The 27800-nt window shown below is 40.1% G+C and overlaps 3 protein-coding genes across 4 annotated transcripts; 1 reads left to right on the top strand and 2 right to left on the bottom strand.

Annotated features, from left to right (window-relative positions):
* Nucleotides 1-223: 223 nt before the first annotated feature.
* Nucleotides 224-7245, bottom strand: u2af1 (U2 small nuclear RNA auxiliary factor 1). The gene is made up of 9 exons (XM_058622798.1): nucleotides 7086-7245; nucleotides 4304-4403; nucleotides 3048-3135; nucleotides 2653-2719; nucleotides 2436-2485; nucleotides 1864-1962; nucleotides 1612-1745; nucleotides 697-789; nucleotides 224-613 (listed from the first exon to the last, which is right to left on the bottom strand). Exons 2-9 carry the CDS (start codon nucleotides 4345-4347, stop codon nucleotides 421-423), a joined length of 768 nt encoding a protein of 255 aa, XP_058478781.1. The 5' UTR covers nucleotides 4348-4403; nucleotides 7086-7245; the 3' UTR covers nucleotides 224-420.
* gabpa (GA binding protein transcription factor subunit alpha) lies at nucleotides 6544-13687 on the top strand. Its single transcript, XM_058622797.1, has 10 exons — nucleotides 6544-6702; nucleotides 9418-9519; nucleotides 9600-9744; nucleotides 9841-9925; nucleotides 10018-10242; nucleotides 10332-10526; nucleotides 10648-10704; nucleotides 11212-11337; nucleotides 12311-12503; nucleotides 12955-13687. The coding sequence occupies exons 2-10, from the start codon at nucleotides 9443-9445 to the stop codon at nucleotides 13172-13174; spliced, it is 1323 nt and encodes a 440-aa protein (XP_058478780.1). The 5' UTR covers nucleotides 6544-6702; nucleotides 9418-9442; the 3' UTR covers nucleotides 13175-13687.
* An 80-nt stretch (nucleotides 13688-13767) lies between these two features.
* LOC131446373 (amyloid-beta A4 protein-like) lies at nucleotides 13768-27800 on the bottom strand. Of its 2 annotated transcripts, XM_058617560.1 has the most exons (18): nucleotides 27593-27800; nucleotides 24499-24666; nucleotides 24266-24395; nucleotides 24012-24124; nucleotides 23584-23774; nucleotides 23262-23506; nucleotides 22919-23086; nucleotides 21266-21399; nucleotides 21064-21138; nucleotides 20485-20643; nucleotides 20092-20220; nucleotides 19889-19988; nucleotides 18351-18418; nucleotides 17266-17404; nucleotides 17036-17089; nucleotides 16559-16650; nucleotides 16321-16467; nucleotides 13768-16233 (listed from the first exon to the last, which is right to left on the bottom strand). In XM_058617560.1, the coding sequence occupies exons 1-18, from the start codon at nucleotides 27650-27652 to the stop codon at nucleotides 16132-16134; spliced, it is 2274 nt and encodes a 757-aa protein (XP_058473543.1). In that variant the 5' UTR covers nucleotides 27653-27800; the 3' UTR covers nucleotides 13768-16131. The 2 variants fall into 2 exon arrangements, with proteins under 2 accessions (XP_058473543.1, XP_058473551.1); XM_058617568.1 differs by lacking the exon at nucleotides 22919-23086 and having other exon boundaries at nucleotides 27593-27799.

The raw sequence follows: 27800 nt of genomic DNA, 5'->3' as shown, positions 1-27800 counted from the left end.
TTAATTCACTACTACATTAGTTACAAATCTTGTTTGAAAAGGACTTGAAAAAAACAATGATCTTTTTTCTGAGATTCATGCTCTCCATTAACATGGGTCAATGGTGGATCAGTGGTAGAGTTAGTCATCTTTAACCAGAAGGATTGATAAGGATCAAGATTAGAAAAGCACAACATAAACAAGACTGTTTACCATTTCACAAGCAATACTCATATAAGCCGTATTAAGTAAAAATGTTCAATTTAATGAGGTGAAAGTCATTTTCAGAAATCAAGGACAAAACAAGGGCATCAATGCTGTCACAGCTTTATACTCAGGAACATTTCCGTTAATCCTAGAATATATCTGGAGGGTACAAACTTAAAAAAAAGACTGGGGATGGATGGAGGGAGGGAGGGACGAGTAGTCATGGCTTGTGGTTCAGAATCGTCCTGAGCGCTCTCTGTCTCTGGAACGACGTCTCTCGTGGTCACGGCCACCTCCGTCACGGCCACCGCCTCCTCCGCCACCTCCTCCACCTCCACCTCCTCCTCCTCCTCCGCCGCCGCCTCCTCGTCCTCTGTCTCTTGAGCGAGATCGTCTCTCTCTTGATCGAGATCGAGACCTATGGCGGCTGTGGAGATGCAGAAATAGTGAGTGTGGATGCAATAAAACAACATAAAAACGCAGATTTGAAGTTAATGAAAAGGTCTGTACCCCTTTCTCCGGCGTCCATAGAGCTCTCTTCTCAGTTCACGCGAGATGGGCTTCAGGTGCATGAAATTACAGAAGCCGCCCCGAGTGCATTCCCTGTGCAGAGAACACAAAAACAGATTTAACATCTGAGGTGGAATAATGTAAAATGCAAAACCAAGTTATACACAACTCAATAAAAATAAGCTTATGTATTCTAATTACATACATTTCAGTTATTTCCCTGATATTGTCCTGAGCTGTATGTGAGAACACAACTGTAGCTCCAGACATTTTCTGGAGCTTTTCCAGACCGAGTGAAACAGTATACAAGGAAAATCTCCAGAAAATTCAAAACGAGTCCGTTGGCTCCCTCATGTATGCTTGACCAGGCTCAATGACTTGTTTGAACGTTGTGTTGCAGCTATTTTTTTATCTGTTCATTATCTTCTCAATTGAACGATTTGTTTGGTCCATTAAATGTCAGATTTCCCAAACTTCAAAATGATGACGTTCTCAAATATCTTGTTTCTTTCACAATTTTTTTCCCTGTTTTAATGATTTCTTTGTTACATGGAGCAACACAACTTTTGAAGCTGACAAATCAGAGAATGTTTTAGTGATAAAAAAAAAACACACACACTCAAACCAATTAATTAAGTGACCGATTAATAAGTTATTATTCATGGCAGCCTATTTGGCAATGTAAGGAGGTTAAAATGTTGTCATGAACATTTGGGAACCAGGAGGCTGCAGTCCAGAGACATTTTTAAATTTATAAGGGGTCATTGACACAGTGACGTTTTTGTGAAAACCTCAGGTGTCCTACAGATAACATTAGTGGACAGGACACTTCTGAAAGGCAATTTTATTCTCAGTGATACCCTTTTCCTGCTTAAATAAACATATACAGTATATGAAAGGACTTGTCTTACTCACCCCATCTCATACTGACGACAGCAAGCTTCTCTGAAATCTGTGACAGGAGAGAGCTCGGCGTGGATGGGTTGTCCGTTAAACCATCGATTATTCAGGTCTATCACCGCCTTCTCAGCGTCCTCTTCATAACGGAACTATAAAAAGACCAAGAGAATGCAGCTGAAGAGACGTGCCACTGAATCTGGATACAAGTTTTAAAAACATGGTGTTACAGTAATTGTAATTCATGTGGGTTTTAAGCCCGACACTCACCTTCACATACACATTTCCCACTAGGTGATCTCCGAGGTTGTCACACACATTCATTTCCTCCACTTCTCCATATTTTTCTTCCATCTCTGTGAAGACCTCCTAAAATGAAGGTGGAGGAGAAATGAATTGTAAGTATACACTCATAGTTTTAGTAAACAACTCAGTCCCACTGCCCTGAAAATATCAAAAGTATGAAGATTCAGCTTTGATTGTTTTATTTCAAAATCACTCAAAATAGTTGACAACTGATTTAGTAATCAATCAATAGATTCATCGCTGCAGGCCTAGTTTCTGATTGTGTAAAAATCCTTATTGTTTCTAAATAAACCTTGTTTGAATACAACAAAACTTGATGTCATCACATCTGCAAATTTTCACCACAGCTCCAATGATTCCCTGATGATTAAAAAAATATGTCTCGAATAGCTACATGCTGTCCTGTATATAGTTTTAGCTGAAGAATTCTTTAATTTCTTAATTATTTCTCATCGGAGCTTAAAGGAAATGTACCAGTGGTAACGTGGTAGTCATAATTTGAGGAATTACATGAGACAATTTTCAGAATGAGTTACCTCAAAAAACTCATCATAGTGCTCCTGCATCTCCATGTCACTGATGGCACCTAGTTGTTATAAGACAGAATAAGAAACACATAAATTGCCTTCGCAGTTGTGCTGTCCAATCACAGCTTGGCTGTCCTGTCAGACAGGAAAACAACATGGCTTTTATTATTACAGGAAATTATATTTCTGAAAGTCACAAGAGTCCGTTATGAGTTGAAACACTTACAGGTCAGTCCATCAGCAGACTGGGCACTGTTTTGGGGGTTCCGGTAAATATTGAGGAGGGCAATTGTCTGAAAAATAAAAAAGTACATTTTACATGATTGGTTTTGATTATGGCTGGTCATCAAATCTCATTTTTTTTAGCACTATTTTAATACTACAGAAATAATACGAGATCTCGTTGCCAGTTTTCACTGCTGTGTATTCTGTGCAATGACAATAAAGTCTAAGTCTAAGTCTAAGTCTAATTATGTAGACAACCTGGCACAAAACAAAATATTATCTGTAGTCTTTCTGTAACAAGTCTTTAATTACCAAATGTAAATTCAGTCCAGAAAAAAGTACCACAAGTGTGCATTGTTTAGTAGACATTTAGAAATCAACGAAGTATGATTTTACCTGGCTGAAAGTTGGCTTGTTGTGCAATCTGGAGCAGCGGTCTCCATGTCGACAGGCACCAATTTTAAAATAGAAAGAGCAGTTGACTCTGGGGAAAGGGATAAAATGATGAAGATTAGAAAATGTTAAGATTAGACTAGATAACATCCATTTTATACCAGCTTTTTCTCCAGGGTAGTCAAACAAATGTATTTTTGAAGACACCTATCATCAACAAAAGTTACAGATGTAAACTGCAGATTACATTTTCCCCTGAGGAGGCAAACTCCCATGTTGACTACTCAACATTGAGGTAAATTAGCAAGTTAAAATTAAATTGCCATTATCTTAGAGAATCAAATCCACATATTTCAGTTTGGGTAATAATAATAATTTCAGATCAAAAATTAAATAAACGTTAAGTAAATAAAGAGGTAGTTTAACCATAGATATTTACACTCAAACACACTCTACTGCTACCTTACTAATTGCAATATTACCTCTATTTTTAATGGTTTTAATTATTAAACAATATAGTGTATATGCCACTCCCAGAAAATAGAGCAAACTTGTTAGTATCAGTTAATATTTTATTTTTTAACAATAATACAAACACCAGACGTATGTTCATTGGTGTAGTCTTATTTGCCATTTACACAAACAGAAAACTATTCGTGTAGTTATGAGCATTGTGATAAGATACAGAGCACGAATGCAAGGAGGAATACATATTTGACTAAGTGGAATGAATGGGTTACGAAGAATACGACTTTGCTGGATGTTAAAAACTTAGTCAGAATGTTTAGTTAATGGTTCATTTCTAAAACGTTACTATTAAAGTTACTATAATGGTGTATGAGTGGTTTATGTTCTTAATAACGCAGCCGCGCCGCAGGTCGACTGGTGCCTGACCGTGTGTTGAAAACTGGAACAAAGACCGGAGTTTGTTTCAAACCTTAGTTGAGCCTTACTTGAAGAAATATACTGTTCATGCAAAACCATTCCAAGTTTATTTGGTATTTGCTTTTTAATTCAGGGGAAAATAAGTCAACACAGCTCCAGCACCCAGATGTGGCAAGAGCCAACAGTGGCGGCGCGGTAATTTGCTAGCTAGTAAGCATGCTAGCAGTGTTAGCTAAAAGCGGTTTTTTTATCTTTTCCTATGATCTGACGTAAACATCACATATACAATTACACATATCACAGTGGCACATTGGAGATGGGGATAAACTGCATACATATATGCGTCCCATTCACAAATACAAGCGTTTACTTACTTATCTTTCTCTGTCCCAAAAATGGAAGCAAGGTACTCCGCCATCTTGGCCGGCCTGTGTTCATGCAGCGGCAGCAACGACCAGACTCCCGGCTTGTTTCCTTCAGAATAAAAGCAAAATTGTTACAAATGTACCAATAAAAGTCTTGATTCTTATATATATCAACACTTCACTGTATTACAATTTGGGTTTGTGTTACATATTAAATATGAAGTTAATGTTAGAGTAAAACTCGCATTATAGTTGTATAGTTGTATATGCAAGTGGCCTTCTTTTAGAAATCTCGGATGGGTTTGAGTTAACAGTTTATTCTTCCTGTGTCGGTTATTTATAAAAAAAAAAAAAAAAAAAAAAAAAAAACTTGCATTGTACTGATAGCACAATAGCGTAATACAATTCAAATGACTGTAAGGACGCATTATCTAAGTAAGTTGGACAATAATGAGAAACGTAAATAAGTTGAACTGATGGACTGTATTTTTCGTCCTTTATGAATTAAAGTTAAAACTCATTCTACATGTATTTATTTTACCATAAACTGTGCGATCTTCACTCACGCACCATTTAAAATTACGTTTATTTTGAATGCAACCCGGAAATGATATATTTAACAGGTCACTTCCGTCTTTAGTGACTTTCATAATAAGTGTTGCTTTTAAACAAACCAGATATCAGACGACCGTCACGCCAAGAGCCCAGAGGAACTTGTACTTGTGTTGTTACATGGGGACCCTTAAGTGATTCTTTCACATTTATTTTAAGGTTTTGCAGAGGCCTGGTTCCTGCAATGGATCACATGTGTAGGGGGAAGTCTCAACTCGTATTTTGCTCCATTGCTTGGGGAAATCCTGTCCGGTTTTAGATATTAAAAATAAAGTATTTATATTAAGTAATGGTTGGGTTGTACAGGCTTACAGCTTGAAAGATGAAATCTCAAATTAATTTATTGCACTGTATCAGCATGCTAGTTACTTAGAACAATTAATGGGATTTTGATTGAAGTCTGTATATGTGGGTTAACAGTTTAATTGGGTGACTATTATGTTTATAATAATACAAACTTAAACTTAATATTGAGATAGTTAAACATCAAGTACTCCTTTTTTTTACTGATCCATTCATGTGATGCGACACATGGGTCCAGTTGCTCTTTATACTCAAAGGGCTTGAATAGATCGAACATGGATAGATTAGCTGTGGTATTGAAGATGAGCAGCCTTTGCTTGTGTATGCAATTAAGGTAGGGCAATGTGACCAAAAAGGTCATCATGATCAAAATGTTTGATTCAGTTAATAATGACTATTATCATGACTAATGTCAGATGATTAAACACTAAAGATTTTCACTCTTGAAGCAATTCTGGTACCCAGTAAATTATGAATTTACACATATTTATGATTGTGTAGATTTATTGTCTAGTTTTTAAAAAAAATACATTTTGATATAATACTGACTGATGTAGCATGTTATGTTTGCCCACTACTGTTTAATATATTTGCTGAACTTTTAGATTTACATATATATTTATGAAAAAAAACAAGTGTATGGGTAGGTCGGGAAATATCTGCTGTGAATAAGGTCTATCACATCAGATCTATTCATGACATGCTTGAGCGTTACATACATATGCTGCATGAGTTAAACTCATTGACAACATGCTAATATATAAGACCACGTTTCAGTCATATCAGTCAATACAAAATGCCACTGACCACAGAATTTGACAGACATAAAAACAACAAAGCTGGAGGTGACCGGACACTTGCATATCTGTAAAAATCAATGTCATCTGAGAAAGATCCACAGTGGATTGAAACGTTGCGTCCTTGAATAAAGTTTTTTCTCTTACAAGGGAGTAAGTGTATGGGCTCATCCTCCTCCACTTGTTTGTTGACATGAAACAACAAACACATTACACACATCTGAGGTATATATATCCAAAGTGACTGTGTTCTACACATAGTTCAACGTGACTTCAAATGCCTTGTAGCTGCTGCTGTTTGTATCCTCTTTACTGAGGCGAATGTATTCTACACCTGGGTGGGAGGAGTGGACGGGTGGGTGTATGCCTACAGTGCTAGCAAAATGTAAAAATAACACGAGTAATGTTGATGTTCATTATATTGTGCAGCTGCAATCACTCCAACATAAAACACAATACAACAAAATAAAGTGCACGCCAAAATAACGACCAATTCCACCCACAGTGTTCATCAGCCAGGGTTTTGTTTTAGTTTTAACTTCAGTGTTGCCAGTTAGTCTCCGCCCTCCTCACTCAGTGTGTGTGTACTTCGACAAATAACTTGAATGTTACGAGTCGTCTGTGTGAGATTTTTGGCTGCTTATTCACCACATTTGAACACACCCCAACGAATTTGAAGGCCTGGGTTTAAACGAGGTATGGATGCTTTTTAGAGATTGACACGTCTGTTTTGAAGAAACTGACTTAATCGTCGTCACAACGGAAGGACTCGTGCTCATCGTGCTCGGACTCTTCCCGCTGTTTTGTAGCTAACTAACTAGCCGCTGCTGTTGTGGGTTGCTAGTTAGCCCCATGGGAAGTGGCCGTCTATGTTTTTAGATAGAAACAATGCTAAGCTACCACAACTATTGTACATGATCCGTTAATTGTCACACGTTATTAGATGTGGAGAAATAACGCCGCAAACTCAGTTGCACCACTCCACCGCTAGCCAACGCTAACAGCAGAGCTCCTGCGGCGCTCCAGCCTCTAGTAGTGCGTACACATCCAAACACGATAAACTCTAATTGAGTACATACTTCTGTTTGTGTCCCACTTAATTTATATCCAAGAGTTGTTTCGTTGTATTATCAACATCGCTGTGGTTCTGCGGTATTAGTTTCCCTCTCAAAGTTCGCTCTTTGTGTCTGTCGCAGCTGCTCTCGGAAGTCTTGCGGCGCTGTAAACCTTTAGCCAGGATTTCCGGCTCCTTTCCATTTGCCCTATGCTGTTTTGTTTCCGTTTATTCTATTTCCGTTTTAAAAGTTTTCAACGCACAGAGTTAAAATATGCTTTAATAAAAGATCTGCGTGTGCGATATGACGCTGCGATGTGATTAGGATATTTTAAAAGCTCTTAAGCATACTGGGACTGGCGGTTGTGTAACGAGCTGCCTCGCCCCTGTGGTGCTTTTGCTCGCTAAATCGCTAGCTAACTTGGTCTACAGTGGAGTAGCAACATTACAGCAACACGTGTAGCCTGGCGTATTGGTGCTGTTTTGGATATTTTTTTCACCATATGTTTATGTTGTGTACATATGTTTGGTAATTTGTGCGTACTAATGGCCTACCATTTGGCCTTTAGACGCCAAAGCCTCGCCCTCGAGTTGGCTAACGTTAGCAGTCTGAGCAGATAGTGAACTGTCCCAGCCGACCAATGAGGAGTCGAGGCTGAGAGGCCTCCATATTAGTACACTCTAACTAGTAATATAATAAATATCCTAATTAGTACTCTTGATACCATATAAACTGGTGTCTTCTGTAATTGAGAGTTCTGTTAACGTCACTTATAATAAACTGCTGCTCAATATTGTTATAACTAGTATTAAATATTACTAACATTAAACTGTTATATGTTAGTAGTCCACAGTTTAACTAGTACATTACTACTGTTAATATTTAACTGTACTGTTATAACCAGTAATACCAGTAGCACCTAAATGTAAAGCCTTTGAAAGTTTTTTGTTCTTCATAGCCTAAACTCTCTAAAATAAATCACTGAGATGTTTTGCTTTTCTGTAGTGACTTCCGCATGAAAATGCCCTGTACTCTGATAGCAAGTACTGGATGATGAACAATATAATGCTGGGCATGTTAAAAGTGCATTTATTAATTTACTGAGTTGTTGGTTCAATTGATAGATGCAGCACATGTTGATTAACATCACTAGTAAATACAAAAGTTAAACCTAATTTACATCCATAGTCCCAAGGCAGGCAACAGAAACTGACAGTTCAAGAACATTAAAATACAGATAAAACAGTTTAAAGTTATCTAACCCCTGGTTTGCCTTAGATACGTCAGATATGTGTCAGATGTATGGTACTCCCTTAATGCAAGAAGTAGATTATTCCAGTATTCACACCCCTTTGTTTCTTGAAATGTGTCGCACCACACAATCTCCTTTCATGGAGGCTGTGATGCAAATATCAGCCTTATTTTGAATTATGTATTTTAGAACTTGTTTAAACTGAGGCAGGGTTAGCCCATATAGATAGATATGATCAAGATAAATGAAATGATAAATGATATTAAATGATATTTTACAATTCCTTTGTTCCCCCCTAAGTTTGTCAAACACATTATTTGTGTGTGTGTGTGGTTCTATTGGTTTCACTGATGACTCACCTGTGTGTTGAGTGTAAAAAAATTTCTGGCTGTATTAAATGTCGCCTAAATGTATTCTTTTTATTTTTGGCTGTGTTTTCATGTGTGGCTAGAGTGACCCCAATATACTTTAATTATATTATATATTATATCAAAAACTCTATTAATTTAATTGATTATTTTACAATGTCGAGTTTCTCCCCTACCTTCTCATTAACACTTTGGAATATGATGTGTCACCTCGACTCTTTGCTTTATAATACCCACCATTTTTGTTTACTTATTTCTGATTTGTAAAACATATTTCATCATCAGCTTACATTTTGTCATCAGTGGCTGATTAAATTTATGTTGACCAATTCATTTACTAGTGGTTGCAGAGAAATTATCATCGCAAACTATCAAAATGCAGGAAAATTGATCAATTAAATTTACTGTAAAATTTGGGTTACAGAGAAGGTGACAGTTCAATGTTGTAAACAGGTGTTATTACCATAATAATGTGCTGAAGAGAAAACGATAATCTTGAGACCTTGGAATAGCACCCATGCTTAGTACTATATGGTTCATTAATCATATGAATCACTAATCATGAAACAACATTTGAATCTTATGTGCAGAAGATTTGCTTTCCTTTGTTCACATTCATGGTGTTTAACCTAAATATCCAGACATAAAACTGAAAGTATGGTTGTAGTAATTATGTTTTGATTCTGGTTTGTATCTCCACTGGATTGGTGACATTTCTTCTGTTACTTTCCTACAGTTTGGCTCTCTGCGTAAAAAACAGAATGTCTAAAAGTGAAGGAGAAGAGATGATAGAGATTGAGATCGATGGACAGGAGAAACAAGCATGCCTGGAGGAAGGGTGAGTTGATAACTTGAGGTTTATTTTCTTGCACATACAGTAACTGCAGATCTAAAGTTCTTTTTGTTCCCCCCCCACAGTGTTGAGGAGCAAACAATCACTGCATCTGATTTGGTTCAGCAAGACATTGACATTAATGAGCCTATTGGAAATTTGAAAAAGCTTTTGGAGCCCCGTATCCAAATATCACTGGATGCATATGAGATTTGCTTGCAGGATATTCAGGTAACACATGGTGTCTAATGCAGGTCTTCCGCAAAGTCACCGCAAAGTATGTTGAGATCTTGCTTGTTCTGATATCTGTTGTGTTCTTCCTTCTAGCTTCACCCTGACCACAGCCTCTTTGATCAGGGCGTAAAGACAGATGGCACAGTGCAGCTCAGTTTGCAGATTATAACCAAACCAGGTAAAGAATGACACAGATGGAATGTTTCAGAGATCAGAAAAAAAAAAATCTATTGCTGTAAATCTTTATTTGCTTGGTTTTGCTTTGCTCAGGTGAGGAGAAGCTGAACATTTTGGAAATAGTGAAGCCAGTGGAAACGGTCGAAGTGGTGATTGATCCAGATGCGGCAGGAGAGGAGGGTACACTGGTGGAGGAGGGTCAGCTGATCGCTGTGGAGAGGTCCGGTCTCTCTGATGAGACTTCTGAACAGGTGACACGCTGGGCCGCAGCCCTGGAAGGCTACCGCAAAGAGCAGGTCCGCCTGGGAATACCATATGGTGAGGAGCGCTTGCGCAACATACTTAACTATGCAGAAAATCGAATCAATCCAAACCTAAGTATGTGTGGTTTCTTCTCCTTCCCCCAGACCCCTTGCTCTGGACAGCTGATCAGGTGATCCACTGGGCTGTTTGGGTAATGAAGGAATTCAACATTGATGAGATGGAAATAGGCAGCATTCACATCCCAGGTCGAGACCTCTGCTCTTTTAACCAAGAGGAGTTCCTTCAGAAAGTGCCAAATGGAGAGATACTCTGGAGTCACCTGGAACTCCTGCGCAAATGTAAGTCACTGTGTGTGTCCGTCAAGTACAAATAATCCTGATGGTTGACAGAGTGTGTTTGGATTTAAACAGAGGGCAAACTCAAGTGCTTCATTAAATCTATCACCTGTATGTATTTCAGATGTACTGGCCAGTCAGGACCAGTCAGGAGGAGACGCCACAGTCACAATTGATCAGCGTAAGTGTTCTATGGATGCATAAAAAACTATTTGAGGAAGATACAGTCCTATGTATTTTAAAGGGTTTGTTTCCAAACTAACTGATTAGTTGTCTAACTTGAAATTTAATTGACAATTAATTATTTCTTTACGAGATATGTGAAAATCCTCCATTTCTTGCTTTATTGTTATGAATATGATAAGTAATTTAATATCGTTTTTTGGTTTGTTGGGCTTCTCTGGCTCTTGAGTAATGTTATATTTGACTATTATTAGTCTCGCTTCCTCACTGAGGAAAGGCTGGGGGAAATGGGCTGCAGTGCTGCAACACTACGGGAACCCAAGTAGAAGTAAAAGTGATCAGTTTTCGTTGTAAACAAATCTTCCTTAATATTTAATATGTAACCATGAAATATTATGTGAAATATTGATTAATTATGAAGACAATTGGCTGCCTAATAAAAACACACTTAGCTGCAGCTCTTATTAGAACATCAACAGTCATTTGAACTTTTGCCTTGTTCCAGCTGTGCAGATAATCCCGACTCAGGTGAGCACACCCACCGCCATAAAGGCTATGAAGCAGAACCGAGGCCCCAGAGCCCCACGTATCTCAGGAGGAGAAGAGCGCAGTTCACCTGGCAACCGCACAGGTAAACACACGAGTCATAAGAACACTGTACGTTGTTTGCACAGTCTGTAAGCATCTTCAATGTCGCTTCAACGGCCTGAAAGTGTTTGCCAAATTGTTGCTTTGCGGAGTGATTGGCCGGGTGTGGAAAAATGGTGATTAAAGATAAATTGTTTTTACATTTTCTACTGTTCTACTCAGAAAAAGCTAGTTTGGGTTATCTGAAGTGTGCTTGAATGAGGCGGTCACATACAGTTAAAGCTAACTTCACTGTGTGCGCCACCATCACTGGGAACTAGCCTGAGACATGGAAGCTTAGCCTCGCTGAAAACATGAGCGCCACATGGAAAAAAACAGATTTTAGCCACTCAAAAATACTAATAAGTTCTAAGCCTGCTCAAGGTGATCATATTTTCACCTCTTTATCTCGCCATAATGTGGTGTATAAACTATTTTCTCTCATACACCAAAATCCATTGAGGTAAAAAGTTGATTTTGAACACCGGAGTCACAAAACACATTTGAACTTGCTGTTAATGGCAGCAGTGGATCCACAACTTATGTGTGCTGTGAGCTGTGGTTTATAAGAGGGCACATACCTTTATTTATTTTCAGGTAGAAAAGGTTGTTCAATGGTGAGAAAAATCAGTAAACATGTTTTTAAGGTGTCATAGACTTAAGCAGACTTGGGTTTTATTTAGTGAGCCTTTAGTCAAATGGCAAAAATGTAAAAATGTAAAGTGATTGGCATGGTGGAGCGGGCACTGCTAAACCAGCCTTGACTGTTTGTGTCCGTACGTCAGACAACCACACTGCGACCTGAGCTGAACTCTCCCTTTTAAAAATCCCTCTACACATCAGGAATAAACACTGCAACCTTTTGATATTTAGATAATACTTGATTATTAAATTATTAAAACATAATGATAGTGCTGTGGTGGTGCAGTATTTATTGAATGCAAATGTTATATTTCATGTTGTTTTTCTCGGGCCAGGTAACAACGGTCAGATCCAGCTGTGGCAGTTTTTGCTGGAGTTGCTGACGGATAAGGATGCGAGAGACTGCATTTCCTGGGTGGGGGAGGAGGGAGAGTTCAAACTTAACCAGCCCGAGCTTGTGGCTCAAAAATGGGGCCAGCGCAAGAACAAGCCTACTATGAACTACGAGAAACTCAGCAGAGCCCTCAGGTTAGTCTCTTTCTGTTTATTGTTTTTAAACGGCATCTGTAGCTTTGAATTGCATGGTCATAAAACATGGTGGTGGAGTTTTTAGTCGTGGTGTTAAATGACAATTGGCATCTATTATGTTGTAGCACTTCTTTATTGGATTTGATCACCAATAACTTCTTATTTCTACTCTTGGTCTCTTTTCCTTCCCTTTTTTATCCTCTTTTCCTTCCCTTCCATCTTCTCTTCATGTGACAAAGTAAAAAAGTGACAAAATTAAAGCATCATGCAGAAATATCTTGACCTTTGTGATCTTGATTTAATACATTCCAAGATCCAAAAACAACAAATCCTCCATTTTCCATGGTACTCTTTAAACACCTCCAGTGTTATCAAACAGTGTGTTAAAATGTACAGATGGTTTAATTTCAGCTTTGTATTGAGAGCTTCTCTCTTTCATATCCTCATTTAGGTATTATTATGATGGGGACATGATCAGCAAAGTGCAAGGCAAGCGCTTTGTCTACAAGTTTGTGTGCGACCTGAGGACTCTGATTGGCTACAGCGCAGCTGAGCTCAACAGCCTGGTGACCGAGTGTGAGCAGAAGAAACTTGCTCGTATGCAGATACATGGCATCGGTCAGCCCATCACTACAGTGACCTTGGCAACCACACTAGACAAGGACAGTTGAAGGAGGCCATGCTAAAGTGCTCTCCAGCTTCACACTGACTGGAACTCAGATCACCTTTTTCTTCTTCTTTGAAACGGCTGTGCTCATTGAGCACAGAAATGCAAAGCTGATCGCCGATCAGTGCTGATTAACAACTTTACTGTTTTTGTCCAGTTAGACTGAGGCATGTAAAGGTTTTCCTTTTGTTTTAAATCTAAACAAGAGAAGCGTGTGCAGGATGAGATGATGAATGTTTGGGAAATTATTGAATATTACTGTTGTGCATGTGACTGAATGCTTTGAATGTGTGACTGAAAACCCAGCTTTGTGTAATGAGTTCCTCGTCCGTAGTGTAAAATCCCTTCCACTGTATATACTGGTACTTCATGTTTTTGATAGCCACAAGGGCAAGTGTATTTTCATACTTTCCATTTATAGAGGATCTGTTTTGTATTTTATTTTGTGGTTGTTCCCTTTTGCTGTTGGACCCTTTTCGTCCACTAGGGGGAATAAAGCGGCAAGCATTTTTCATTATGTCTGGGATTCACTCATTTCACCTTTAAGCTTTGAATATGATCAAGTCCGAAAAAGACTCAAGACAGCCAACCAAAAAGTTTTATGTACATTCAAAATTTTATTTATGGTATAATGAGTGTAGAAAGCATTTTCTTACTCTAAGCAAACGTTTCATTTAACTACACACAGAGGAAGGTCACTGAATCAATGAGAAAACAAACAGACTTATTTGTCACTAGCCTTCAGAGACACCCAGTGTAGATGTGATATGTGTTGTATATCTGTGGTATAAATGCACGATATGCAAGTCACATTCGTGTTAACTGAAGGTGGCCTAAATAATCTAATCCAGGGGCGAGAGGGAAGTGCTGATGTAAGATGTAGTTTTTCTCCAATTTCTCTTCACCTCTTTGTGAGGATTGTTACTTTACTAACGATGTGAAGATTAGGAAATATCCACCACAGGACAAACGTATGCACTGACTGTACACATATACACAGGAAATGTAGAAAAATATAATGTGTGAATGTGAACAAATCCAGAGGAAATTGGACCATCTACAAAACTGCTCTAATGTTTGCAGACCTGACCGAGAGTCCCGTCTGTTTATCAAATACTCGCATGCAGACCCCAAAATGCTGCACTGTACAATATTGCTGACACAGACAGAAAGATGGGATAAATATGAGAAGTGGGGATTGCGTGGAAAAAAGACAGGGGAAAATTTAACATTGAGAGCTGGATGTCCATCTTCCAAATATGTACAATCAGGAGAGATGGTGGAATGAAACAAATGTGGAATGATAATTTCAGAAAACCTTCCCTGGTTTTCCTTCTAAAAAGAAAGAAACATTGTGCAGCAGTGACGAGTGAATTGCTATCAGGAACTTAACAGCAATAATATTTGGTAATAATAATCAGACTTCCAAAATGACAGAGTGCATAGAACGCAAACAGTAACACGATCGTCTTCCTTTCGGATACTATTACACTTCATATATTACATACAGTAAGAGCATTTTGCCCATGCAGCTAACACAACAGTGAAGCATGGAGATGAGCTTTAAGAGCCAAGATTCAGTTAAAGCAAGTCTGTGTGACCACAAAGCAGACCAGATTCTGAATACTCTTTCTTCTTCATATCACAAGATCACAAAGAAGACACTACAAATGTACAATCCTGCTAAAATATCTAGTAAGAGGACCGCACCTGAGGACCTCGACATACAGTTAACTGTATCTGTCATCAATATTGCCATGCACTACATATACTTACAGCTATTCTTTGTCTTAATATATTACACATTTTAAAAAACCCAAACATTCAATGTTTTTTTTTTTTGATTAACTTTTACATATTTTGATTATGTTTCTTTTTCTGATATTTTTTCTCAATCCTTTTCTGAAAAACAAACCTGAAACACTTGGGCTTTAACTGTGCAGCTCTGAGAGCCCCTCTCGTTTGCCAGCTCTAAAAGCTGTTATGTCATCAAACAGCACAGCTGTCATCTGAGAGCAGGGGAACGGGGACGTGGTTGGAGGTAAAGGGAGAAAACAGCTGGAGCGATGACGGAGCGACTTGGAATTAATCTGCCTAGGTTCACACATTTCTGGTTTCAGCTGCGAGAGCGGGACTGTCGTGACTTAAAATAAATATTCAACAGGGTGGCGGTGGTTCAGTACAAACACTATGACGTTTTGTTCTCGGTGGCTGGGTTGGGTCGTTAAAACAGGATAACCCTTGTCTGACCAAATGCAGGTGAATGTAAGCTCTGTACAATCAAGGGATCAGGGTATAAGAAGGCTTTGTTCCATGTCAGGTTCCTTTGACTCAAACCTCACACTCATTTCCATGCGCAACTAAGTTGTAACTCGACTACTGTACTTGTTGTAGTATACAGGCAATAGCAAGGAATCAGTTGTCTGAATGAAGTATGTCGGCTAGTTGTTAGCATGTCGTGCGCCTTACTACGCTCAATAAACTTGAAAATATTAAATTCTTAAGGCTGACAGAGCATAAAATCTGTCTCCTTGCCATGTATCAGCCTGAATTTGGTTGCTTCTTTTAGTTTTGGGTAAAGGCTGGGGGTTGAAACAGTGGCACATGATCAGAGAGCCCAAACCAGGCTTTAATCTGGTCTGACTATATATGTATACATGCAGTCGTAGCTCAAATCCCAATCACATTTTCTGGGTGAGAAATTCGATTCATCACAATTTCAGTCAGACTAACATGTTTATATATATATATTTCAGATGGACTAACACAATCATACATTTTGTCATATATATCATGTAAACATACAGACTGAGACATGGATTCACGGCTCAACAAAGTGAGAGAGAGAGAGACTGAAGCTGTGGAGGCTTCGGGCAAAGGACCCGAGTGGAACAGACCTTGCGAGTGGTGAGAGTGTGTGATATGGGGACACGCCAGAAGGAAATGTTGATGATGAGTTCTTCAATTCTGCATCTGCTCAAAGAATTTGTAGGTGGGGTTCTCATAGCCGTTCTGCTGCATCCTGGTCAGATGACGCTCCTCTGGTGTCACTGCTGCATCCACCTAACAAAACACAGATCAAATACAAATGTCAGTGCAACAAAATGTCCAGCGGATGAGCAAAAGCACACATGCATTCAGCCCTTTTACCTCAACTACGCCGTGATGAATAGAGGTATACTGTTTCTTCCTCAGCATCACCAAGGTAATGACAATGACAGTTGCTATGACAACCCCTCCAACCATAAGTCCGATAATGGCACCTTTGTTAGACCCCACATCGTCAGCGAAAAACACCTGTTGTTAGAAAAGAAAAATTATTGATGTGCACAAAGCACAACGTGGAGCAAAATGACAAAGCGCTGTTGGGGTTGTATGGGTTTCATACCAGTTTTTGATGGTAGACTTCATAACCAGCATTTTGCCTTTCTTCCGTCTCCATCCGTACTTCTGGCATCTCCTCTGGCTTCAGGGCAGAGACTGAGTGGACAGGAGGACAGACAATGTAAACATCAAACATGCATAAAGGGGTGCAGTAAGATTATCCTTTCATATGAACAAGACTGTATTTGTATTGGAGGTATTTGCAATTTAAGTTGACATTACACATAATATAAGTAAGTAAATAAGAGAGAGTAATATGGACAAAATTAACACAGTGATGAAAAAACAAAGCTCTTTACAGCACAGCTGTCAGGAACAATTTGGGACTAAGTGTTTTGCCCAGTGAATCCCCGAAACTTCTTCCTTCCAGTTGGAAGATGATCCACTCTACCATTTATCACAGGGTAGCATTCATTAGCTCATCAGCAAATACATGACTCCATTGTTGACTTGACCCAGAAATCCACACACACTCACTCACCAGGTCGTGTGGGCAGCCCTCTGTCTGGAATTGGACGAGCATCAACAGGCTCAACTGTAACAGAAGTTTAAATAAAATTGAGAGGAAATAAGATGAAATGTTCAATTCTATATTATAAATGAATTCGTCTAATTAACAACAAATAAAGTTGTTTCTACTGGGTGAATAAATTGGTGTTTATCTCACTATCAACAATGGTATTTTGGTGTGTGTGTGTGTGTGTGTGTTACCGTGGTTCTCTGTGTTGGGCTGGTTGAAGCTCTCAGGATGAATGAAGCCGAATCCATCCAGGCCAGGGTCCATCGGAGCAGAGCTGTAGGCCTGATCTGGCATCAGAGCGTCATTACCGTAACTCACCCTACCATCCATCTGCAAACACAGAAGAGCATTCATCTGGTTTTTGGGGAGGATTTAAAAAAATATATATATATTATCTGCTTGAAATTGGGACTCAAACATCACTAATGCTGGCTTGTGTATTGTGGCTTAAATCTGTGGCGCGTAACTTTTAGATATCACCAATTGTCGGTTACATTCAAACCAAATCGAAATCAAAACCACTGTTAAATGAGTTCACACAATGTTGATTAAGCTCATCAGCTCCATACGACTCTCTGTATTTCAGGAAGTGTTTTTTTTTTGTTATGTCAAGACAGACAGAGGCAGCAGAAAAGCGAGACTGCTGCAAACAGGTTGGATCATGACTGAAAACAAAGAAAGTTAAATCTACTGCTCAAAAAACCTGTTATTCAGCAGTTTGATGAGAGACATGCCTTTTGTACCCGCCCACCTCCTGCACTGCTGCTGCCGATACACAAACACTCCTCAGTCAGGTCTGATAGTATTGCTTGACAGAGCTTTCCAGATCAACAAATAATGTAACATCGCTTCTGTTCACAAAAGCTAAACAGAAGCAGAATCAACGACAAATATCCCCAAAGGTTAGTCACTCAGCAGTTAAATCTTTTTTAATTTACTTTTCAGAGGCAGTGCCCTCCAGGGAGATCACTGTCTTTCAGAGGAATCTGTTTGATTGTTCAGTTTATTTGCCATTATCTGATTACAGTCACCACTGCTTGTGATCGGCTGACCCTCTGAAATACAAACTCCTGCACCGAAGCGTCTCTGATCATGACCGTGTTGACTTTGTCTTTTATCATTCTGAGGGCTAAAGGTGATTCTATTTATATTTGTGTGTGTGTGTGTGTTTGTGTGTGAGAGAAAGAGAGAGAGAGAGAGAGAGAGAGAGAGAGAGAGAGTGCTCTTTATACAGGACAGACTCCATGCATATGTGAGTGGGTGCAGCTCCACTCACCCGCCCGTCGCTCTGCAGAGATGAGACTTGCTGAGACAGATCCGTCTGGACTCTCTGCATTATAACCGCTACGGTGGGAAAGAAGAAAGTTAGTGAGGGAGAGAAACAGTGTCATGATAAATGAGGGAAAGAAAAAGTGGAAGTAAGACGGTTAAAAATGCATGCTGAGTTTAGTCCATAGAGTTTAGTCCTGATTACTGCAGACAACCTGCAAAGATGTTGCGATATCAGCATGCCATTCATCACTGGACCCAAGGCTCAGAGTTAAACACATTTCCGTCCTCCCTCAGCACTACAGGAGGTTGCAGGGTAACTTCATTTGTGCAGCCTGTGTACCCCCAAAGCACATTGATGGTGGTTTAATTAGAACCTCTTTCTCAGTAATAAGCAGATTGAGATACATCTGAGACATCTGTGCTAAATTACAACAGGTTTATTGTCTCCTAAAGCAGATTTTCACAGCATGCTGATGAAAACTTAAATTAATTGATGCATTTTTGGAAAATATGGTGATCCCTCTCTTGATGGAAGTTCAGATAAGTTTCCAAACAATCCATTAAATATGAAGTTACAGTCATGAGTGGAGCACAGTAATGTACCAGGAAACTGACAGGCCGGATCAGCTGCTGCCCACCAGTGGTAGTTTTTCTTTTGTTCACTTTTACATTTACTTTAAATAAGGGAGATGCCCTTCCAAGCACTGTTGACAGGAAGTGAAGTGTTTTGCTTTGTTTGATAAGCTCTTTAAGTTCATACTATTTTGTTCGATGCCTTCTTTTGATAGATTGTTTTTGAGTAGTAATTGTGTTACAGCTTTGGTAAAGTGAAGCCCAATAATTATTATGATGGGAGTAACAGTTAACCACCAGGGGACGACTTTTGCTGGTTTCCAAAAAAGAAAAGAAAACTCAGTTGAAATAGAGTCTACGGGGAAATGAAACTACTTCTCACTTGATTTAAAACATCATGAAACATTTTCCTGTGGAGTTAATGTTCTCAATCACTAGTTTCAGGTCTTCTTCAACAGAACATGTTCCCTTACAGAGGAATATAGATGGTAAAGCACAGCACATATGAGTGGACACTAGTATGGTCCAGTAGATACCTATCTGTAGGTTGCAAAACCTATCATTCTGCCAGGGAAAACACAAATCTCTAGGTTTCAACTCAGCAGTTTGTTTTGCAATTGAAAGACTATGTTCATTTACATGATATATGCAATACAGTACATGCATAAAACCCAGCACAAAACTTGTGATTTTTAGACGTTGATTTCTCTATAGATTAAACAAACAGTATGTTTGCCTTGTCCCAAAAAATCTGTGTCTGTCATGACATTGTGTATAAAAATATAATATCCCATATATCAGTCAATGAGACCAAGTTTGTGTGTTGTGTTTTTTACAATAAACGGTTTGTATGTATTTAGAATCACTGCTTTTCACAACATCTCGATACAAAGAAGCAAAACCTAAGCAGATATTTAAAAAGCAGCAGTCAAACGCCCAGAAAGAAGGAAGTTCAGAGCCAGCACTTACCAACTTGGTTCTGGATCTCATTAGCCACAGCGGGCACTTTGTAGAGCAGACCCAATGACTGATTCATCCTCTCATCTATCACACGTAAATGGGTCAAAACCTAGAGGTCACAAGAAAGTAAAATAGTAAACAATAGGGTCAAAAAATTTAGCTGTTCTCATTAATAAATCACAATTCTGTGTGTGATAATTACAATCTAGTACCTGAGGTCGGATCTGTGCAGCCTTCTTGGGGTCGACTGAGCGGACATGCTCGTAATGTTTAAGCGTGTGCTGCCTGTCCTTCTGTTCTGCACGGACATATTTCTTCAGCAGACTCAATACCTGACGGGGCTGGAGGAGTTTGTGGCGTTAGTGAGGTTATTACTCTTACAAATCAGTTTCAAAAACAAGCGTTATACATAAAACATCAGCATGTTGCTTGCCAGTTGCAACAGCAGAGTAGTGTGAAAAATTACAAAGAAAGCTTTTGTGAGCTGTGTTTGAACTCAACCATTAAATGATTGCATGCGCACACACCCATGATGTGACAGGTCTATAATGTCTCCATTGAAAAGTGCAAAGGTGTATTTGTGGATATTTGTAAATATGAAGTACCCATGGAGGGCTGGCCTGTAGGGCACTCAGGTAATTTTCCAGAGCCTGGCGTCTGCGGCTGTTGAGCAGAGCTTCCACCCGCGCCATGTGGGTTTCTACCAGCTGCTGTCTCTCTCCTGCTGCCTCCTGCTCCAGAGCCTCCACCTTCTGCTGGAAGTGCTGCAGAGCAAAGATGGCACGACACAGAGACAGTAACCATGGTTATCAAGGGGTGTAAGAAAACATCAAAACGCATGATACTGTATAAACTGTTTGAAGTACTATATTAATATGGAAATATTTGGGCTGCGATTGTCTGACACTGGTTTTGTGTTTTATTTAAGACTTTGGCTGCTAGTTAGCACCAGGCTTTCAGGATCTTCCCCGTCCACTCCTCTCACTGGTCAAAGAAAACTGTATATTGTTATTTGTACTGTCAGAGTTTAAAAAAAATAATAATTTTGCTTATAATATCCAAATATATTTGCAATATGGCCTATTGCCATTCTTGTCTCTGAACATATATATCGCCAGATTCTTGCCAATAATGATCATTGATTCATGGTTCACTGTGTGATTAATGTGTGGTGCATGGTCTACCTGGATGACAGCTTTCTTATCAGCACGAGGAAGGTTCTTGGCTTGTCTCTCTGCCTCCTCCCACTCCCTCATCACCTAGCCACAAGTGTGTCATGTCAGAGAGAGAAGCATCCATTTCATTTCTTTGTAACATCAGACCACATGTCTGGACTCCAGGACAAGGAGAAATGTGGAGGCCAAACGTGCACAAACACACACAAACCTGGGACATCTTTTCACGATGTTTGGCCTCCAGGCTTTCCTTGGCTTTCTGGAAGTCAGTGTGTTCACTGTCGTCACCAGGAGATTCAAGATACTTATCCACTGCATCAGCAGAACTGGGGGCCATAGTGGGCACTGAGGGAGAACAAAGAGAGAGGTGTCAAACGTGGGGCAAAAGGTAAAAAACTGTAAAATGTGAGTTGAACAAGTCACATAATAAGAGTACAAGTAAAAGGGATGCAAGAACATCTAGATGCAGTTAAAACACAAAGAGCAAACTGTAGAGGCAACATTGGAGTTTCAATTCAAGAAAGACAGACACACAACGCATACATTGAAAAGAGAGTAAGACCTGCAATAGATTGAACCACATATTAATTCAAATATCATAGGTTAGGCACACACAGCAAACTGCTGTACTTAAAGACAGGCGGTTTAACAGAGGGGAGAAAGGGTGAAAGGGTTTCCCAGTGTAAGCGTGTTTATGTGTTCTTGTTTAATGTGGGAGTCTGGAGATTAGATGAAAACTGTTGAGTCAGGATCAGGGTAGTTGCTGCACCTCTCAGTGGTGCGAAGCTTCTCTGGGTGGAAACAGCGAATCAACCCATTAAGCTTTAACAACACTCCCTGTTCTCTCTCACACACACACACACACACACATACACACACACAAAAGAGACAGATTGGTAACACTGTTACTAACCCACAAATCCCAGGTCAGACTACTAGACAGACACAAGACCTTGTAACTGCGTAGTGCACTGTAGGTATGCAAGCACATGTGTTATAAATACATGCACATACACATTTATGGTTCAGTATTTACTCATCCACATGCTGTAAGATGTATCCCATAGTACTAGTGGTTAGAAAATGATGAAAATAGTTAAATTATATCGAGGAGGACGAATGCTTCATGTGAGCGTGACAGGGAGTGCATCATGGCTGCTTTCCAACAACAACACTCATTAAACCGCTCGCCAATTTTTTCCATTTTATTTTCCTTTCACAGCAGTGTTCAAACATCAAAACACTAACAGCCCTAGTTATTTAAAATGGCTGATCTTTTTGAAAAGGAGTACCCAGTATATTAATCCATGACTTAAAATAGTCTTCATCCGATTCTCTACTGACTTCTCTTTAAGTAATACTTACTAAACCTGCAATGTCCAGCAGTTTTAGTAAATATTAACTCATTGCTTTCAAATTAAAGTAGTTGGGAATCTGTCTTGAGTTGGCAGAGAAGACTGATCTGCTACCATAAACCAGTAAACTTAGATTAGCAACAAAAAATAGTCAGACTTCAGTTATTATGCTGAACTAGCGGCTGGTGCAGCTTCATATTCATAAAAACACAAAAGTTGTATAAAGCTTCTTTACAAACCTTTAGCCAAAAAAAACAAACTACAAACCGCATGACATTTGCTAACCACAACAGGACATGATCCTGCGATGCTCAACACAAGGCGAGATAATGAGCAACCAAATCCACTTGTTAGTGCTCTGAGTGGTAAAAAGCCATCCGACACTCAAGATAGAGCGAGACAGAGAAAGTGAATGAGACATAGAGACGATCAACGGCAGCCTGAGGACAGGAATCAGGCTTGTGTTGTGGACACTTCGGGGTTAAGACGGCTCTGGTCCCGGGACTTACACGAGCTGCTGCAGACAGCTAGGCAGTACTCCTCCGATTCAAAGTTATTCCTGTTGCCCCCACAGCCCCCAAACAAGAAGGGAGCACAGCGGCCCTTCTTAGGCACGAAGTACCATCGCTCCAGCATGGCATGACAAGGGCCTGACTCAGCACGAGCCCAACACACAGCTGAGATATGTGTACACAGGCAAACGCAAATAAAACATTAATGAAAAACTGTGAGCTTCTGAATTCAAAGGAAAACATAAAAATGACACGTTATCTAACTAGAAAACAAGACATTACAAATAACGGTGGGCTGTACTCAAATAAACAACGAGTCTGTCCTTGATAGCTTTCTTACCTCGGACAACTTCTTCAACTGATTCAGTGGTAGTGGTGGTAGTGGTTGTCATGGCAATGTTAGCATTCCGCTCATCGCTATCCCGCTCATCGCTATCCCGCTCATCTGTCACGCCGTCTTCCTCGATATCCTCTTCATCTTCATCGCCATCTCCATTTTCATCCCCTTCAAATGTTTCCATCTGTTCATCCTCGTCTTCATCGTCCTCTGTGGTGGCAGGCTCTGTGTCTGCCGGACGTGACATGCTGCAAAGACAACATCTCGTTAAATATTTGAGTTCACTAGTGTCTGTGTGAATGTGTGTGGTGCTGAATGCCCTCACCTGTTATCGGTGTATTCAGTCTCAGCTCCCCCCCACCACACATCCGACTCCTGTCCCTCTACCTCTGTGCTGTCAGACTCCCGTTCCGCCTCAGATGGACAGCAGACAAACTCTACTCCTCGGAAACGATCGATGCCACATGGCAACAGCATTCCGTAGTCATGGAGATTCATAGTGCGGTCTCCACAGGACTAATTTCAATAACAGACACAAATCATACTTTCCAACATTGCTTCTCATATCTGAACGACATGAAACCTCAGAACGCTCATGTACGTTAATGAATCATTAAACAAACAATAACTAACAAAAAAGAAAAAGAAAAATAGGAAATGTAGTGACAACAGTTGAGGATACTAGGACCACCACCACATACAATATGAAGTTTATATAGTGAGATAAAAGATGATCTTGTTGTTTCTTCTCACCTCTTTGGCTACAGTGTGCCAGTGCAGGTGGCTCTCACACTGGTCCATACGCTCCTGGTGCAGGAACTTACACTTGTCGGGAACGAGAAGGGCATCGCTCACAAACTCCCCGACTGCAAAAATGAATACGGTCTTGTTCTTCAATTGGAGTAATTTTGTAAACTTATTCACACATGTGCAATCATACACACACACACACACACACACACACACATATCTAGTAAAAATACACTCAAATCAGTAAAACTGCTTACCCAAGCAGCGATACGGCACCACAATGTGCGTATGACTGCGGTTTTGCTTGCGACCTTTCTTGCTCCAGTTCTGGATGCTCACAGGCTGGTTGGCTTCCACAACATTTGTGATCTGCAAGTCTGGATACACCTGGAGCACAGTGAGAGATGGTTCTGTTTGTCTATTTGCTGTTCTGCCACCACCCACCTCCCTCTCCTTTTCTCTGCACTGCTGTCTCACTCTGCTTAAATACCTCTTGGCAGTACTGCAGGATGCCCTCCTTGGTGCCAATGCAGCTCTTGGTGCCCGAAGGGTCAGGCTCCCATTTGCCACTCTGCACATTGATGTGCATGTTGAGCTTTCCACAGAACATGGCCACCTGGGGCTCAGTTAGCAAACCCACAGAGTCATCTCCTGGCACCTGGAAAAAGTGACAAAAGAGGAGAATACTTATTTGTACATAGATGGCTAATCATAAATCAACCACAACCCCCCCCCCCTGAAGTAGCTTATGTATCTATAGATCCTTTCTATTCATTGTATGCCCTTTCATAATCCTGGACATACATCGTTTTTTTATGTGGTGCTAGTATTAGTGAATCATAAGGATCAAGACCCTTTTAAATAACTCCACAATATTACTGTGCATTTAGGTTATTATATAAAATAAATGCTGAAATAACTACTGCCTTGGCAAGAGTATATTGTCAATATCATTCCCTTGAGCCCATAAGCCAGAGAGCTACGCATTACAGCTACAGGGAAGCACATGTGCTCTTTGTTAAGTTTGCTTAACAAAGGCTTTGTTTAATCCCTATATGAAAGTACAAATTAAGTGTCTGAAAGACAATATAGCCTACTATTACAATAAGAAGAAATAGCAGAACTACTGAATGCAGCTTTTAGTGATTGTGGTATTCAAACATCCACCATGTTCATCTTATTCACCTGTTCAGAGGGACATTACAACCTGAAACCCAAAGAACAGCGTGCTTTCCTGGCTTACACCAGAAAAGACTGACGCTGCAACCTAACAGCAGCCACCAAGCTATCTGTTGGCAATCTTAAAACGAATAACCCCAACTTTTGTGTTGCAGAATAAGTCCCTGTGAGTCCTCTCTGCTCAAGCAACTTTTGTGATGTTATTGCATCATGATATCCCTCGTATATTACAATGCATGGTTATTTTTTTATGTGAAATACCACATCAATGTTCCCCAAAAGTAAAGCAGAAACAGGACAAACTGCGGCGTGAAATCGAGGCTTGGTTACGCAGGCAGTGCTATGCAAATGTATATTATAAGCTACACAAAAACAAAGCGCTGACGCACTTTATGTAGTGTACCTGTAAGGACAAGCAATGCAGTATACAGTCCAGGACTTGATATTATAAATACTAGAGAACTTGGCCTATATTGACATAACCATTATTAACACTTGTCCTTGAATGCTTCATCTTCATCATGCTTTGTCAATTTAAAGAGATAGTTGAGTTTTTTTTTTTTAATGAGGGTTGTATGAGGTGCTGATGCGTTAGGCAGCATTCATCCCACTGCCCGTTTGGAGGGGCACACAAGAGAACCAGAACATGATTTATGCATTTTTTTGATGTGAATAGGACAGCAGAGAAAACAGCGGTGTTGTAGCCCTGTAAAAAAACAGTCAAACAATATACTATATTTTGAATCGTTTCAGCAGTTTACCATGATGTCATACAGCCTTTTCCTATGGCAATATATTTTCTTAACATATTTTTTACATGCAAATTGGACACTCTAAATTAACCGTAGGTTTAAGTGTGAGAGTGGCTGGCTGTTTGTCTCTGTTATGGACTGGCGACCTGTCCAGGGTGTACCCCACTTGTCGCCCTATGCCAGCTGGGATTAGCACCAGTGCCTGCCGCAACCCTCATGTGGGGATAGAGCAGTAGAAGATGGATGGATGGATGGATGGATGGATTCTTACATTCAAAACACAACAGTGGGAGTGCTGAGTGTTATCATGGCAGTACACTACAGCTGTTGGGGTAAAAAAGTCTGAGAGAGAAACCACTGAAAATATAGTGTAAAGATAGAATGTTCTAGATCTTCTTCTGTAGGGCAAATACATTTATCTCTCTTAACAGCAAAACATTATACTATCAACTCTTCTACCTCATACACCCTCACTTCAAAAAGCCTGTACCATCCCTTTAACAATTTTCACTGCAGCCCACAGAGGTTTTGGCTGGGAAAACTACAGCTGGTAAAAGGTTTTTCCCTTTGTCTTTTTTCATAACAGCCACAAAAATATGTATAACCATGAGTGCTCTCTATGTAAAATCAACTGCACTGGGTTCCTTGCTGATCCTGTTTCCAGTTGATCCTTAGCTGAGCATTTGTCTGTGGTCCAGCAGCAGCACCAGTAAGCTCCAGGCGCCATCTTGCCTATGTCAAACTAGAACGTCTGCATCCTTTCTCCCACAATTTCCCTCAGCAATCTCACCAACCTTCAGCTCCACCGCAGCTGGATTAAGGTCTCCTCATTAGCACAGCTAAAAACTAATGTCGGCATCAGAGGACATTGATTATTCTTTTCAACTCAGGAGCGTGTGTTCTATTTGACATACTTGTAAACGGGTCAATTATCGGGTTTGTTTGAACCCGTCAACATGTATCAACTATGACTGGCTGATTTATGTGAGCAGGAAATTATTTTAATCCGTGTGATTTTCTAGAGTAAAAAAATAGCGAATGCGTAGATAGCTAAGCTCTATTTACTGCATTAGCTAGGCCATTTAACTTAGCTGTATACCAGCCATACAACTAATTATAACAATAGCTATTATGAAAAAGAACGTTGTAACTCAACCGAGTTTTAAGAAGAATCTAATATAGACAAACAAAAACATGTCAGGTCCGAGCTGTCAATCACTGACATCTGACGGCAGGCCCGAGGAGCTTCGGGTTTGCTAAATCTGCGCAGTAAATATGTCTCTACTGTAAAAACACAGCGTATCAGTGAAGACTTAAAAATAAATGTGAGGCACACTTAGCTACAATGGATGAGTAATATGTTCGGTGCTAGTGTTATCTATGGCAATAGCACGGTTGTAACACAGATGCAAATAACTGACGACATGTTATCATAATTCACGCACTAACGTCGGTTTCGTGTTAATTTAAAACCGTTACTTTAGCACACTTCTCACCGTCTGTCTGTCTGTTTGTCTGTGTATGACACGGTGGATGAACACCGGTGCCAGGTGCCTGGTGTTGCTACAGGCCCGCCCGCACGCCCGCCCGCCGCAGTTGAGCGGAGCCAGCAGTGAACGGATCCCCCCGCAGATTTCTCCGGTGTTCACTCACCTCGGATGAAAGCGTCAAGGTCGCCACCAGTAACAGCAATAACGCCGTGTGCTCTCCCATGCCGTCCTCCTGCTGTCCAGCTCTCCCGTTGTGTTCACTATTTTCCAGTTAATGATAAATGTCTGTGCGTGTGTCTGGGCAGATGGTTACGTGTGTCGAAACTGCGAAAGCTAATGTGTTCTGAACCCAGTACCGATCCCGTTGCTCC

The sequence above is a fragment of the Solea solea genome, chromosome 2 (assembly GCF_958295425.1).
Source record: "Solea solea chromosome 2, fSolSol10.1, whole genome shotgun sequence".
NCBI classification, from domain to species: Eukaryota; Metazoa; Chordata; class Actinopteri; order Pleuronectiformes; family Soleidae; genus Solea; species Solea solea.
This window is presented reverse-complemented; position numbering and strand designations above follow the sequence as displayed.